General features: G+C 45.4%; 1 protein-coding gene across 14 annotated transcripts in view; it reads left to right on the top strand.

The window, feature by feature from the left end:
- The window catches only part of CEP112 (centrosomal protein 112), a 462,552-nt gene that overhangs the window by 391,722 nt on the left and 54,079 nt on the right, over window positions 1–16,751 (top strand). For 13 of the 14 annotated variants that reach the window (XR_008418577.1, XM_053892300.1, XM_053892302.1 and 10 more), the window contains one exon: window positions 15,329–15,430. Coding sequence is in view for 12 of the 14 variants with exons in the window: in XM_053892300.1 (XP_053748275.1) it covers window positions 15,329–15,430 (102 nt within the window). In the remaining 2 variants the exon portion in view is untranslated. Of the gene's footprint in view, window positions 1–15,328; window positions 15,433–16,751 lie in introns of those variants that run through there. The other variant, XR_008418579.1, reaches the window with a different exon arrangement.

Below are 16,751 nucleotides of genomic sequence, written 5' to 3'. Positions count from 1 at the left end.
CAGGAAGAGGGCTCTCGCCAGATCCTGGTGCTGATGGTTCCCTGATCTTAGACTTCCCAGCCTCCGGAACCATGAGAAATAGGTGTCTTCTGTTTAAGCCACCCGGGCTTGGGATTCTGTTATAACAGCCTGAGCTGACTTAACGACCAGTGGGAACCAAGAGGCCAAAGGTAATGAAGATAATCCATCAGTGAGGACACTGGGCCCTAACGGTGTTAGCAGGATTGAGAGGAAGCCTGTGCTCGACGTTGTCCTGGACCCTGCCTCCTCCAGCGGTCACACCTCATAACCATCTCATCACCGAGTGTGATTTCTCTCTCCCCTTCAGTTCTCCTCATCTCCTCTGCCCCTCCCGGCTGTCACCTTTGTTTGAGTCCTACTCACCTCGAGTTTGGAGGAAGTGGCCTCTTCCTAGCTGGTGTCCCTGCCTCTCCTCTTTGAGTCATCTTCTTGAAATACTACTGTGGTCATGTTTTCTCCCGCTGGAAGAGACCACTGGCTCCCTCTCGCTTACCGGACTTCTCTGCCTGATTTCGAGGGCCCTTGTAGTCTGGATGAATTCTCCGATCTTGTGTCCAGTGGCCCCCGGGCCCTGCGGGCAGGCCTCAGTGGAGCAGGCTCTCAGCTCCCACGGCAGCCATGCTCATTTGCATCATGGCTCACGGGTTTGGTCTGGTTGGTTTTTCCTCAACCTGGAATTCCCTTTCACCAAAGTTCTGCCCATCCAACTGCTGTTCACCTTTGGGGGTACAGCTGACACCGCCCTTCTCTTCCTCTCACCTTCCCACACTGTTCCACACCGCAAAGATCTTTTTCCTTTCCCAAGTCTCTTTTATGCTCAGTTTCCCCATCGCAGAACGTGTGATGTTTGTGGGCTAATTCGGTTTCCCAACAAAATTGTAAACTCCTCGGAGACAGGGTTTAATTCTTCCTCTGTGTTCCCCACCAAGCATAGACTGGTACTGAGAACGATTAGGGGTTCAGCAATGATTAGGAGAGGGGAAGAGGGAGCCACTGGTACAAAATGTGTGTATGTCCAGTCCTGAGCATACAGGAAGCTAGGCTTCCTAGAGGCTTCCCACCTGACCACCCACCAGCCTCTACGCCCATAGGCGTGGAATCCGTGTGTTGTTTTTTTTTTAACATTTATTCATTTTTAAGGGAGAGATGGGGCGCAACTGGGAGAAGGGCAGAGAGAGGGAGACACAGAATCTGACACAGGCTCCAGGCTCCGAGCTGTCGGCACAGAGCCCGACCCAGGGCTCAAACCCACAAACCGTGAGATCATGACCTGAGCCGAATCCGGACGCTTAACCAACTGAGCCACCCAGGTGGCCCTGCATGGAATCCTTTAGATTGAGATGTAAAAGTTGCTCCCGAAATCCTGGCGTAGTAGTTTAAAGACCTCTGTGCCCAAGACTACTCTTTGATACTTTGCACCTAATCCTTATATGGCCACAGCGGCTACATGCCTTTCTCCTGTGCTTCGAGTGGTTACCACATGCGATCCAATAACACAGCCAAGCCACACTGGGGGTAGATTAAATTAAAACATTCTGCCGAATCTTCTGAAGTTCTCTTGCATCAAACATTTACTCTGCCTGAAGGGACATTTAAAGTATATATTAACCTAAGTTTGCATTCAACAACCCTTGTTTCTCCAAGATCAGTGGACATGATAAAGGTCACATGGCCATTTTTAGTACAGGGTCTTGGGCCACACCTGTCTATTGAAAATCTTCTGAAAGCCAGGAGGAAGCAAGATTAATTTTCTCAAAAAAAAAAAAAAAATCTCTCACAAAAAGATTTTCTTGAGGCTGGGAAAAAAATGTTAGCATAATGCAAGATAAATGGTATCCTTATCCCCCAAATCTTAGACTTTCTGCTGCCACCCTGTTGGTTTTAAATATACATGCAGGACAAAGAAGGGGGAATGAAATGACTTTGGAGTTCTGAGCTACCCACTCGGGCACTCGACACTCGAGCGATACAGAAAGATCCTATAGCAGTCTCCAATGCTCGGAAATAAATAGCAAAAACAAACCCCCTAGAATTCAATCTAAATTAGAAAAGACACTCCTTCTGTTTGTTTTCACGTATAAATGAGGGAGTTGAAATGTTTTACCTCGAAGGCCAATAAGCATGAAGAATAACATTAGTCATAGTATCAGCACCTAATGTTCGAGAAATTCTTTTTCTCATTTTAAATAGTGATTTTTCTCTGTCATTGAGGGAAAGAAAAAAGCCTTTCCGATGAGAATCCCTCAGCCACCAACGGTTGTCGAGAGCTGTTTTTTCTTTGTGTTTTGAGGCTTCACCATGAATTCTTTTCAGACATCATCAGAATATGTTTCTAGATTTCAGTACATTTTTCATATTAAAGAAATGTCTTCAACTGAAAGAACAAAATCTTCCTGCTCTTTACTTGACCTTTGTTGGTTTGATGTGTTTTAAAAAAGATCTGGGCAACGGTTTTACAAAGAATGCACCGAGACATTCCTGGAAAAGCACGCTAGTGAAAATAATAATGAAAAAAAGATTAGAAGAGGAAGGCTCTTGCTCAGGGTAACGGACGGCTGCTAATCTCCCCATAGTTTCTTAGGGTTGTGTTGGTTTTACTGAAGACAGCAATAAGAACCTAAGTTTTTAAAAGATCCTCTAATGTAACTGTTTCTAACAGAAATGTTACTTTCACGGAAGTCCAAGTTGGCCAAGCCAAGTTAATATCCCTACCAGTTTATCTGATTTGTAAAAACAGAAACCCCAGTCTCTCTCAGACTGAAAGTGAACTGCTCTCTGGCCGTTTCTCCATCTGACCTGGAGCAGGTATGGAAAACCCAGACATTCGTGGTCAGGTATGTTCTGCTCTGCGCAAACTCCAGCCTGCGTGAGCTGTTGGCAGAAATGCCTTTGTGATGGCAGAAACAATCCTTATAATGTTTTCAAACTTCAGATAGATGATGAGGTGATCTTATTTTCTTTTTAAATAGCACTGATCTCCAGTAAAGCATAGAACCTACCCTCAGGAAGCTCACTGTCTAATAGGAAAAAGCAGTGCATAAGGCAATAATTGTAATATTATGTGACAATGAAGGACAAGAGAAGCTCTGGGCTAAGGAAAACTTAGATATGGGTCCAAGCTCACTAATTAGCTGTGTCTTCCTATGTAAAGAGCCATAAAAGCACCACCTGGATTGGTGGGAAGATTGAATAAAATATATGTAGAAGGATGTGGTACGCAATACACAGAAAACACTTAGTGATTGTCAGGTGGCGATGACGACCCACCATCACAACAATCGTTAACTGTTCTGTGCGTACAACTTTGAGACATCTTAGAGGAGGAACAGTTGGCCTGATGGGCAACTGAAGAGTAGCGCCCCAGAGAAGGTCTCTGTGAGAACAGTGAGTAGTTCTCGCTGGCTGGTCAGGAGGAAGAGAACAATACGGGCAAGGGCGCAAGGCACACGGTGGCACGGGATTTGGAGAGAAGACGCCAGTCATCGCTGGAGCACAAGGTGTCCTGGAAAGTTAGGCTACGATCAGCCGAGAGGGTTCTTAGCCAATCTGTGCCAACAAGGTTGTCTTTAGTCTACAGGTTAAAAAAAAGTCACTGAAGTGCTTTCATGATGGGGGTTGGGGGTATGGGGGGAACAAGATGATCAGATCTGCATTTTCGAGAAACGGGCAACAGTGTAGATAATCAGCTGAAGAAAAAAAAAACCAAAACTAGAAGCAGTCTCCACCTGTCTCCTTCACCCCCTGCTCACCGCATGACCCCCATCCACACCTGTCGGTCCCAAAGCGTGCCACACACATTCACCTGGATGCTTCCCGCTCCTCCCCCTCATCCATCCAGAAAGTTCCTAGTCTTTCCACAACGTCCAAGTCAGATCTCTTCCCCTCTGTAAAGACTCCCATTATCCCACTTAGAAGTAATCAATCTCTCCGATTCCCCTCCTTGGCCTATTATGCTTCAATTATGTTTTTATGTCGCTCCTTTTTACACATCTGATGTCAAATGCATAAGCTTCCCAAGGACAAAAACCGTTTGCTACTCCGCACACGGCCATGCGGCGTAATCACCCGTGAACGTTGGTTCGATACACATCCCGACCGTTGTCCTCCAGAAAGCCTGAATGAAGTCTTTGGATAACTGCACGTTCCCCAACTTTTAATTGAATGAAAATTCCTTTTATCTCCGCTGTGTAAAGGTGAACAACTGGTGAATTTAGTCAGTGACTATTTACAATGGTGTTTTGAAATTTTCTGCTATGAGGTTGTGGGGTCTCTGTTCCCATTCGTTGGGAGGTAAGGGGATTCAGGCACAAAACCCTCATTAGGAGCTGCCTAAGTAAATCCCGGGCACACCAGTAGGACAATGGCCGCCTTTGTGTTCCCGTTTTGTGTTTTGTATAGAATGCCATATCTGGCAAGACGTGCCTTCTCAAACATAAGGAGATAATTGGTACTTTGAGGGAGAGGTTTAACTTATTTATAATTGTCAAGAGTTTAAATATGCAGAAAAGAAAGAGCACTCATAGCTTGCCTCTTTCAAAAAATGCCCTCGAACCGGGTCAAAGAGCTCCGACTAAATCAGCTATTTGGGATGATATTTAACGGAACGTGAGAATGCAGACACCCCTGTTGTAATTTTTGCTTTTAAAATGGGAAACAACACACTTATCAACGGACTAATCCCATCATCCCACACTCTCTTTAGTTGTAGCATGGCTGTTCACCCAAATCCCTCAGGGCTGATACGCTGTCTAGATGGCTTTGTTTCACGCGTCGTGACAACATGGGAGGCGATGATCGCCATGATCCTTGGCCTCCCGGCAGCGGCGCCTCCTGCGAAACTCAAGGCCGAGCTCCCCACTCCCCTGCCTTTCTCCCACCATTCCTGATCTTTCTCTCATTCCAGTGCTCCCGCACCTTGAATGGTGGAGCCCCTTGGGGATGAAATCTCTGCTCCTGGCAGGTTCTTAGTCTCTCCTTCCCCCTTCAGAGAGCCCGTCCGTTCCCAAGGCTTCACCTTGCTTTTCCAGCCTAGGGCTCTCGGACCTCCAATCCTGGCCTTCCTCATCAGCCCCCTTGGCTTTTCTTCATCAACGTCTCCCCGGCACCTCAGACTAAGTAAATGAGACCCGAAGCCATGTCCTCTCTCCCACACACACAGAGACGGGCCCCCGCCACCCGTTACCCCACCTCTCCAGCGCCATCGCTCTTCTGGGCACGTGGCTGAGGCCTGAATTCTCTTCCAACTCAACTCTCGCTTTTATTTTTTACAAGCCAGTTCACCATCAGCTTCTGTTGCAGGACCTTCCCACAGCCCTGCCTTCAGCCCAGAGCTCTCGCTCTCCTACATCACTACAGCCACTCCCACCGTCCCTGAGCCCCAGGCTGTCTCCCTTCAGATTTCTCTCAACGCTTCCAGATCAATCCTCCTCACCCCCCACCTCCCAGTAATGAGCGGGCCCAGTGCAGGTTTACATATCTGGCTTCGGCCTGGTTCTAGTACTCACTCACTGTGGGCCTGTTTCTTCATCTATGAGATGGGTAGGCTATCCTCTGTCTCCCAGACTTTATGGAAGGATTGAGCAGCGTCTTCATAATACACGGAGGATTATCAATTCCTTAATACAGTCCCCTAGCACCTCAGGTATTTAAAGTGTTGATCTCCCCTCATTTTCTGTTACATTCAGTTGAAACTCGTAGGGGGTGACTTTTGCTGCCCTCCGTAATTTCCAGGTCCCAGCTACCTATTCACCCACAGCTTTGTTCAGTCATTAACTCATTCAAACAACATTCGCTGAGCGTTTACTACATGCCATGTCTTCCGACCTTACTTCAGGGTACAAAGAGTAAATGTCCAGTGGACTCCAGAACCCAAACCGGCCTTACTGAATACCAGTCTCGCTCCCCAAGTCTTCCTGGGTCTCCTATTAACAACCTCCCCCCCTCGGTTGGGGTTTTGGCCCTGCGTTGACAGACATGACCTTTTCACAAGGTCTGGCCCCAACCAGAAAGAGCTGACCCAGAAGTCTGTCTCTGAGGGGAAGGCCAGGCACTTCTAGGAGCCCTGTCCCTCCCCAAAGTGTTCTCTCCAGACCCTTTCAGAGATGTACCTTTCCCAAGGCAAGTGGACCTATGGCTTCCCTTTAACTCCCGTGAACTCGGCCCTCCGCGCGGTGTCCCCGTTCTCCAGCGTGTACCTCCCCGGGCTCCCGCACTCAGCCTTTCTCAGTCCCAGCCTCCAGAATTGGCACACACGTCATAATCCTCTCAGACTTCATACCAGCCTTTCTTTGAAGCGAGGGTGTGTTCATAGTATACAGCGACCTACGCGAAGAAAAGTATCAGGAACGGTATCATCAGGAAGAAAAACATTAGGAACAGAAGCCAAAATAATATATTCCAGTGAGAAAAGAGCCAGCGTTTAATTTCAGGAGAAAACAAACATACAAGCTAAGAGGCATGAGTCATTTAATGTTGCAACCCTATAAAAAGTCTGGTAGTGAGAGGAAGGGGGAAGAAGCCAGAGGAGGGGACAGAACACGGACGAAGCCAACTCCTCTCCTTCAGGGTGAACCTCAGCAGCCCCGCAGGCCTCGTGTTTGCCTCAGATGTTCTCGGCCCTGACGCTGGCCTGCTGTGTAGCCACAGTGCCGGTTAAAAATTGCAGGCTGTGACGACAGCATCTGCTCTCTGTATTTGGGGAGAGGTTTTGTGATGAGTTTCCTCAACATTCCGAAGACCCTGTCGTCTTGAGACAGAGACTGGCTTTCAACCCTGTGTGCCGTGAGGTCGGATTCGTTCGTGCACTCCACAAATATTGACCGAGCTGCTACCGTCTGCCAGGCGGTGAGACAAATGCTGCGGCCCCAGCACTCGGCAGAACAAGTCCAGTCCCTGCCTTGGGTTTCTCAGCCTTGCGCAAGGACCAGCCGACTTTCTGTGAAGGGCTACACAGAAAATGGTTTAGGCTCAGCAGGCCGTCGGGTCTCTGTCAAGATCGCACAGCTCTGCCTGAGCGATCAATGCACGCGAAAGCAGCCGTAGATAACGGGGAAGCAAATGAGCATGACTGGGTTCCGATAAAGCTTTATTGACAAAAATAGGTGGTGGGCCACATTTGGCCTGTAGGCGCAAATTTGCTGACCCCTGGTCAAACAGACGCAACACATAGATGCAAGCTAATGTTTTACATACTCCACGTTGGTTCAGTCAGGACTATTTTGGTTGCGTGTGACAGAAAACACAACCCCAACTGAAAAATGTCAGGACGGGGCTAGCTTCAGGTTCAGCTTGACCAAGGGCCCCATTTCTCTCCCTCTCTCTCCCCCTCTCTCTAGTTTTCAGCTCTTCTTCCTCTGGATTGGCTCCCCCTCAGTCCAGCTTTCACTCTGTGGTAGCAAGATGGCGGCCGCAACCCCAGAAGGACATCCCCCTGGGTGAAGTCTAGTGGATGAGAGAGTTTGTCTCCTGACTCTTGGTGACTCTGCTTACCTGAACTTGGATCATGTATCCAGGCCCCAAATGATCCCAGCATAGGGGGAATATGATGTGATGATTGCCTAGGCCTTGTCACATACTCTATCGCTGTGACCTTGGATGGGACAGTGTGTGTGCGGGGGATGTATTCCAGTAATTAGAAGACCCTTAAATGAATGCTGAAGGGTGAAACAAATATCCACAACATGCATCTTGTGCAATTCCAAATGAGTACCTCCAAAGACCACATTCGTTTATAGGAGCCCAAAAATACAGTTTCAGCTTTTTCTTCTCCATCAGGAGGGAAAGGGTACAGCTTATGTGCCAAACATCCCCTCAAATTTTAATATTTGCAAATGTTTATTTCACGGCACAACCCCAGTCTTTTTATTAGATAGTTAAGCCTTTGATTCGTGGGCAGATTTGGGCAGTTTATTGGTAATTTTCCGATTATCGTACCTGCTTCCCGTCTTTTCTGTATGTGTAAGTTCTCAGACCCACATTTCTTTTTTGGTGTCAGGAATTTTTTCACCTACCCAAATCTGGATTCAGAGCATCCAAACCTAATTAAAGTGCTAGGTTTGAACCGTTGTCTTCATCCCCAGGCCACCATTTCCTCCACGGTACCGGAAAAGCGTTCCTTCCTCCTAAAACCAGAGCCCTTTCCAGAAACCAGTTCACGCTCTCCTCCCACCATATTGGGGTCGGTGGCTGCTTCGTTAGTCAGCCACCCCCTCTCCTGAGAGGCTCGGGCCCAGTCAGCACCAGGCGTCACCCCCTTGGGGTGGACACTGGTTCCTACGTGCGGGGCGTGGAGGCTACGCCGGTCGGAATAAAGAACCGTAAGAAAAAACCATATTGAAGAAAGGGGGGGAAATGAATATTTTGGAGACTGTTGAGAAAATTATGGTTACTTCTACATTTCCACTTTGTACTCCGGAATCAAAGTACACCAGCTTTGCTGCAGAGCGCCCTTCTTAAAATGGATCTCTCTTGGCAGTTGCTGTGGCAACACATAATACCTTAACCCCAATAAAAATGAAATTTCTTAGAAGGCAGAGCATTTTTTCTCAGCTGCACCAGAGCTTTTTTCTTTCTTTTTTTTTTTTTTTTTTTTTTTTTTGGTACCATCGTTCACTACAATTTCTTTCATTCTTATTCTTTAAACCACATTGGAATTCAATATCAAACCAATGAGTTTTATAGACTCACTCCCCTAAAAAGCCCCTGCAAAAACTTTTTGCTGCACAAAGGCCCATCACTCAGACACATCCCCCACATTTCTGTTCGCCTTATAGCGGATCCCCCCAGCAGCCTCCTTCCCTGTGTCCCTCTCCTGCCCTCCTCTTACCTGCTTGCCACTGCCTTTCGGCAGCCCACCATCTTTTTGATGTTCTGCACTTCCTCCAAACCCCCTCCTGCAGTGCCCCCCCACGTTCCCCTTCTCCCAGAGTATCTACTGTGCTCCAAATGTCCCTCTTGCTCTTTCCCTCGTCTCCAACCCTTCAATCTACTCTCAGCAGTCAAACCCACTTTGCTTTATGGCGTTGAGCTAAGCCAGGTGTTAGAAGGACACCGTTCTGAACACATTAACCCGTAATGAGAAGAAGCATCTGACAGTTTCCCCCATGCCAATATTCATCTAATTGGTAGAAATCCAGGCTGGATGGAGGGAGAGTTTTGAGCTGAGATTCTTGCCTTAAATCATGCAGCATGAAGCAATGATTCCCCACCTGTGGGCCAGGGCTGTTGGCAAGGAAGGGTCGAGAAAATTCATACATACACCAATCATTGTCAGTAGCCTGGATAAATAACATGGCTCAAAAACAGGTACTACTACTTTCCAAATGCATGTAGATGATTTTACTTATAAAATACAAGTTCACTTAAAGTTGATTCTGAATTCGTAGGAGGTTTTTGTCATTATGTACTTTCTCAATCAGTAGATACTAAAAAATGCAAAAGGAGATTTAAATGGAGCCCTCAAGTTAATTATGAATATATGCAAATAATTTAAATAATTTGTTATCAGGATTTCTGCTATTATAAATAATTAGAAATCAAAAAGTCTAATGATAGAGGCTTGGCTAAATGAAATGTGTGTGTGTGTGTGTGTGTGTGTGTATAATTTCATAACACACATGTATATAATATAATGAAATATATATGTATAGTCTCCAATACATGGTGTAAGGATAACTAACATTTATTGAACATTTACTAAGTGCCACTCTTGTAAAACTTCTACATGTGTTAAGTCATCTAATCCTCACAGCAGTCTCGAGAAGTTATAATTCCCATTTTCCTGAAAGAGAAGCGGAGGCACTTCTTTTTCCTTCCCAGGGCATGCAGTTAGGGACCCAGATTCAGCTCCAACATTCCCACTCCAGAGTCTGGGTTCTTAACTCCCACAGTTGACTATATTAAGTTAAAAGGCAGGTTATGGTCTGCCCCTTTGCACAAGATGGCTCTATGTGGTCAAGTTATGAGGCACCCCCTCTGCTCCAAACACTCAATGATGATTGGCAAAATATAAAAAGAGAAAAGTAAAATGTATTTGGTGTCAGAAGTAGGATGGACATCCGTGCACGTGACCTGGAAACAGAACAGAACCCCGGAGTGGCAAGTGAAGCCAAAACCATGAGTACAGGGTCCTGAGCCCATCAGCAGGCAGAGGCAGCCGGGACGAAAATCCCAGGGGTAACGGGGAACAAAAGCGCTGAGAGGGCTCCTTGCCAGGTAGATGACAAGAGACTGGGTCGCAGCTTTAAAGCAAGGGCTGGTGTTGCCTCCGTTCCCAAAAGGAAACTGAGGAAAGCTGCTGCCTGCCACAGTGAGGGGCTCCAACCCATCTGAAGTTGGAAGGTGGTTGCCCCAGACGCAACGTCCTGACCAGGGCCTGCCAAGGTCCCCATGCTGGGTGCCTGGGTGGATAGCACCCCTGAGATCACCACACTTCAGGACCCTCATGCCCAGAGATCTAGGTGGAGGAACAGCAAAGCCCCACGGGATGGGAAAGTAAGGAGAGGAAGATGAGAAAGGCCTGTTGTGAGGACAAGTGTCTGGGAACCTGGTGAGTGGACAGAAAGAAGCTGTCCGGTCAGGTGTCTGGAAGTGAGGGGACCCTCAAGTGACAGGAATACGAGGTGGATAGGGGCCAGACTGGACAGGACCCTGTTGGCCTTTTAAAGGATTCGATTTTGATTTTATTTTTTTTTTAATGTTTATTTATTTACTTAGAGAGAGAGCATGAGCAGGGGAGGGGCAAAGAGAGAGGGGGAGACAGAATCCCAAGCAGGCTCCATGCCATCAGCACAGAGCCCGACACAGGGCTCAATCTCACGAACTGTGAGATCATGACCTGAGCCCAAATCAAGAGTTGGAACTTAACCTACTGAGTCACCCAGGCGCCTCTGAGTTTCATTTTCGATATTAAGAAAATTTGAATCCAAATCCAAAACCAACATACCAGTATTGCAGTGGGCCAGGTACAAGATGAAGGCATCCAGACTGGACTGGTCCCAGGGGCAACGCAGAGAAGTGAGGAGACCTTTCAGAGATGCCATCAGTAGAACTGTGACTTAGTTCCCTTCTCCCTCTGCTGAACGGACCCCAGAAATGCTTGGTTGGATTGCGTAAGGTAATATCAAGCACACTCATTTTCCTGAACTGCTTCAGTCTTACCTCAGAAGACAATTACAAATGGCTGTGCAGGGACACGTGACAAAGCAACACCAGTGGCCACCAGTGGCCCTTTCCTCACCTCTTCAAAAGCGAATGCCGTATCGGGCACACTGGAGCTTTCAATCAAATACCCTGTGGCTGAGGCCCTTAAGTTGTTTGTACAAAGCCTCACACTCGTATCTGACTTGCTTTGTTACGCGACAGGAAGATGACATATTGGACATGGATTGGACATCTCGACGTGACTAGTTGATAGTGTTTTTCAATAAAAACACCACAAAATACGCTTTAGTGCTCCTTCCATATTTTTAGGAAAATTGTAAGATTTCCAAGCTTCACTTTTCTCGGCATCGCTTTGAATTTTTATCTCCGGAGACCCTACTGGTGCAAGTCGACTACCTATTCTGTACGCTCTGTGGACTCTTCTTTATGCAAATGAGTATTTGTCCGATTACCCAGGATAGACATTTAACTGAAGTGTAACACTGAACTCTAGTCATGGGTGTTCTCAGTCTTCATGGTCCATTTTAGAAATTAAAGGAAATACTGTCAATGCTATGCCTTCAAGGGAAAGGTGGGCAATCTGTTGCCATGGTGCAGAGCACAGCTATCTTTGGTCACATGGGTGCCATGTTATTCATACACCATTTCCACTGGGCATGCAGGGGTCTCACTACATTACAGGAATGTCACTATTTGTCATGATCCTAGGTTTCCTCATTTTTTTTCTGCCAAAAGGAAGAAAGGGAAGGAAAAGAAGGAGAGAGGGAGGCTTGTGTCTATTTGGTGTGGTGTGGTCGAGGGATGTGGAAGCTTTTAGAGGGAGGTGGGAGTGGTGAGGTGGGATGGAAATGAGCCAAAACGGCCGTAGCTCTTCCTTTCCAGAATTACTCAAGTGAGAGCAGTCCTCAAATGCTTCTGTATTTCATAAACTAACATAGCGCTCACTAGTGTAATTGGACAGTGTATGCTAATGGAAATGAATATTCAAGCCTAATAATAAACTAGATTTCTATGTAAAAACTTTCATTTCCCTTAGGAAAAGGAATGTATGTCCATCAAATCCTTGGCTTAGATCAACCCCGTTTCTTTCTGCTTCTTGATCTGTGGTAAGGCCGGATTCAGGTCACCAGGGAAACGTGGGAAGACAGGGAAAGGAAGGGAGATTAGCATAGGTAGCAGCTCACAGTTTGTGATTAGTTTGTAGATAAAGGTTATCACTCCCACGTTATTCCCCCTCAGACACATCCTGGGTCACAGACGGGGACAGTAAAATAGTAGCAGGAGTCAAAAGTGATATGAAGGCAAATAAGCTAATTCTTTCCCTCCCCTTGCTCATCTTGCCATGTGACAAACTTAGATACAGCCTTCACTCACCGGTTAGACCTTAAAATGTCTGCTTACGTGGGGGATTTATGGAACTTGTGGTTTAGGTCAATATGTCCATTGCACTTACATAGACGTTTGAAATTAGTCTTATTTATAAATCTTCGATTCAAGTGGTAAGCCAATGGGCGCTTAACTCCCCCTCCCCACTCTCTCTCTCTCTCTCTCTCTCTCAAAATAAATAAACTTTAAAAAATGTTTTAAAAAATGTTAAGCCAAGGGGAAAGTATGGGGAAGCAATTATTGTCATCATTGTTGTTATTATAGTCATCCAAAGAAAACCGAAAAACCCACAAAGACTAGATGGAAGTCTGGAAGGGCGGTAATACATCTGCCCCCTTCTCATAGCCCCTGTTACGTTGAGGAGAGCACTGCTGTGTAGTGGATGAAACTTCTCGAACTGGTTGTGTCTGTGACGTCCTTTTGCTTTTGGGGTGGAAAAAACATTTCAGCATTTGGAGAGATTATTTGAGAAACAGCAGAGCATAGTGCCTGAGAGTACGTACTTGAGAATCAGACTCCTTGAGTTCAAATCCTGGCTCACCTCTCTGTGCTTCCTTCCCTGGGTTGTCAGAAGCACTAACCGCTTACTAAAGCACTCAGAATTGCATCTGGCACACTGAAAGTACTCAATAAATGTTTGCTAGTAGTAACATTATCAGCCTTGTAAATAGAGCAAACAACAGATTAAAGTTTTCTGTGACTTTATTCAAGTAACGATTCTGCTTGGTAGGATGATTTTTAAATTCAAGACAATGGGTTTAAGAATGCAGGATAGTAGTATTTTCCTGATTCATAGTCTCATTCATAAGTGAGGTAATTTCAGATTTTCCAAGAGCTCATTTACTTAGATTCAGTGAAATAAAAACAAAGGACTAGCAGACAGGAAGTAGAAATGTCTGGTCCTCAGTTGAAGGTGGAAAATACAGCATGCTGGGTTTAAAAAGGGATGTGATAGGGGTGATCACAGGGCAGTCTCGTTCACCCACAGTTCTCTGCCGTCTACAGCCCAGCCTCCAATAGAGGGTGACCATCAGATATGAAAAGTGAAGTGGGGGCAGGGGAGTCCAGAGGAACAGTGAGGTTTAACCCAAGAGCTGATGTGCTTGGCCTTCACCACCAATGTACTTGAAACTGAGGAGTGATGGCCCCATGAAACTATTCTTCAAAGAACTGCATGAAAGGGAACACACCGTGTTCTCACGAACATCGGTCGTCATTAGTACCAAAACCTATCCCAGTGAAGCTCCTGCATCGAAGAAAAAGGAAATCATGTGGGCATTGAAGCAAAGAAAGAAAGTCACGTTCAACATGGAAAACAAATCAGCCTGCCTTCAGACTTCGCCATAGGTGCATGCGATGCCAGAAGACCTTAAAGAGAAACGTCTCCAGGGTTCCGAGGGAAAGGAAGTGGGGTTGGGCACTCTTATACCCAGCCCTGTTGTCTTTCAAACGTAGACACTCCAAACAAACAAGGGTACAAGAAAGCACGCAGGAATCCCTTTTAAGAGTAGCAGCTCAGAATTTCAGAGCCAGTGTTGAATGATAGAAAAATAAGGTCAATAGAGTAGCTTGTGGATCCTCAACAAATGTTGCCCCTGAGATCTGTGTTATAAAGTACGTGTTTTGCTTTGCCTGTGCCTTTCGTTTGATGTAACTATTGAACTTAAGTCCAAGAAGAGAAGGTGGGAAAGATCAAATACTGCATCCCTGGGAGAGATTATTTTTCATTATTTCTGTTTTTAGGTGTAAATCACAAGATTATAACATAGGTCAAAAAACGCTTTGCCAAAAATGGAAAAATCCCGTTCTAGAACCTTTGCTGTGCAATTTTAGTGGGCAGTGAAAAGAACTGTTAGAACACATCTCTTAATCCAGTTTAACGTAAGAAAAGGTGGAAGTCGAAGGCTGGTGATTTTAAAGTATCTTCAGTAAGTCCATAGACGTGTCTAACTGAGCCCAGGTGCATGTATTTTCATAGCATATTCCCTTCTTTCCAGATGCGTCCGATGCATCATTTATGGGATACCCTGCCGTTCAGCTTTAATATTCCGTTAAGTTAAACACAGCGCGTGCAACGGGTTTTTGTTTTTGTTTTTGTTTTTTAATTCCGTTGCATCTCAGATTAGGAGGAAGAGAGATAAACGTAGCTGGAGAAAGACACCGAGACGGACACACTCGCATTCGTGCTCACCCTCTTGTACCTCTTTACCCCGCGCAGGTGCATCCCTCCAAAGACTCTCCTTCCGCCTGTCTCACTGTGTTGAGATCTGGAGACCCGGCAGTGTAGATCCTCTTTCATTCCCATCTTCATAGTCCTATGGATTATATCGAGCGCCCAGGTGCCCAGCCAGGTTGAAGAAGTGCCTTAATCCACGCAACACCGCACCACACGTTGTCCCCAGATCACAGTGTGTCGTGATCACAGTCCACATCCTGAGCAAGAGAAGATTAGCATAGCGTGTCTATCCTGAGTGGCGAGGAGAGAACAGGTGGTTTCCTTATCAAGCGCTATCAATTGTGTTAATGGGGATTTTAAAGAAATAAAGTGTTTCAGGGACTTCTCTCCCGGACTCAGAAGGGCAGACTGAATGCCTTTTTTGGTTTGTAACTCTTGTTTCCTCTCATTTCATCTTTACGGACCACGTGTAACAAACTTAGCTTTGTGATACATCGATATTCTCCCGAGATTCCTGAAATTTGAAACGATCATTGCCGTGGAGACGTTGATAAGCTTTCTTTTTTTTTTTTTCCCCCACTTCAGATAACTTATATACGGCAAGAATATGAAACAAAATTCAAAGGATTGATGCCAGCATCTCTAAGGCAAGAGCTTGAAGACACCATTTCCTCCCTCAAGTCACAGGTAATTACTAGAATCAAGGCCTTTCCTAAGGGTTCAGGTGATGTGTGTATCTTGAAAACAGACCTTACAGATAAGTTTAATTTGGAATTGACTGCCGAAAAGTAATATCATATCCTAGCATAACGTGCAACTCAGGATGAATCGGTTTTTGGTTTGAGGTTTGTTTTTGCTTTTTTGTTTTGTTTTTGTTTTTGGTTTTGTTTTTGTTTTTTGTTTTGTTTTGAGAATGTTTTCCTTACTGGTTTTGGAACTCACTGTCTCGATAAGATTCTCTTAAAAGCACCGTGAAATTGAAAAGTTCAGTTATGGTTCCTTTTACTCATTTACAGTCACATTCTAGTACGGCCTCACCCTTTTTACTCTTGGTACCAGGCCCCAAATGCCATCCCTTGGCACATTGTTGATTTCTGACTGTGAAAGTGCAGAGAAACAGAAACCATGGTTAATTGAGAAGCATTTTTATTCTGCTGTGTTTTATGTGGTTGTTAGACAGAACAAGATGCATTTTAAATTCCAAGCAGAATAATGACAAGGTATTCAAACAATTCAGTTAAATATTTCTTGCTGAAATGTGTATTTCTTGCTGAGATGTGTAGTTCTTGGTAGAGTTTATGAAATACGAGAGATATGATTGATGTAAATTTAGATGCTCAAAATAATTCAACAACTTCCAATGTGAGTTTTTTCCACGTACTTCTGTAAACACGTTTTATGTGTCGCCAGGCCAATGAGCTTGTTATACTCTAACAGGGGAAAGAAACCACACATTCCCACTCATACACTCAGAAATTTAAAACGTCCTGTTTTAATTTACGACAATCGCATTGCCTTCACGTGTCTAAGAATCCTTGTAGGGCGGAGAATGGCGAAAAACAATAGCGAGGACCCACAGTAGTCAAAACCATCTTGAAAAAGTCAGAATGAATTTGGAGGACTCACGCTTCCCAATTTCAAAATTCACGACGAGGCTGTGATAATCAAGACAGTGTAACATTGGCAAAGGGATAGACACAGAGGTGAATGAAATGGAATTGAGAGTCCGGGGGTGGGGGGGGAAACCTTCTATTTTTGGTCAGTTAATTTTCAAGTGTTGCAGGACGGTTCCACTGAGGGACAAATAGAACAGTGCAGGGGCAGTCGGATAATTCCCATGGAAAAAAGAATGAAGTTGGAGTCCTTCCTCACGTGTTTTCCACAGGGAAACTCAGAGAAGAAAACTCTAAGAAGAAATCTTCTTAGATGAAGGAGAAAATCCTTGTGCATTGGGCAGGTGGGAGTTTTTTAGCTATGACACCAAAAACAACCAACCAGATGAACTGGA

This window comes from Panthera pardus, unplaced genomic scaffold, assembly GCF_024362965.1.
Source record: "Panthera pardus isolate Hobbes unplaced genomic scaffold, ASM2436296v1 HiC_scaffold_3, whole genome shotgun sequence".
Taxonomy (NCBI): Eukaryota; Metazoa; Chordata; class Mammalia; order Carnivora; family Felidae; genus Panthera; species Panthera pardus.
This window is presented reverse-complemented; position numbering and strand designations above follow the sequence as displayed.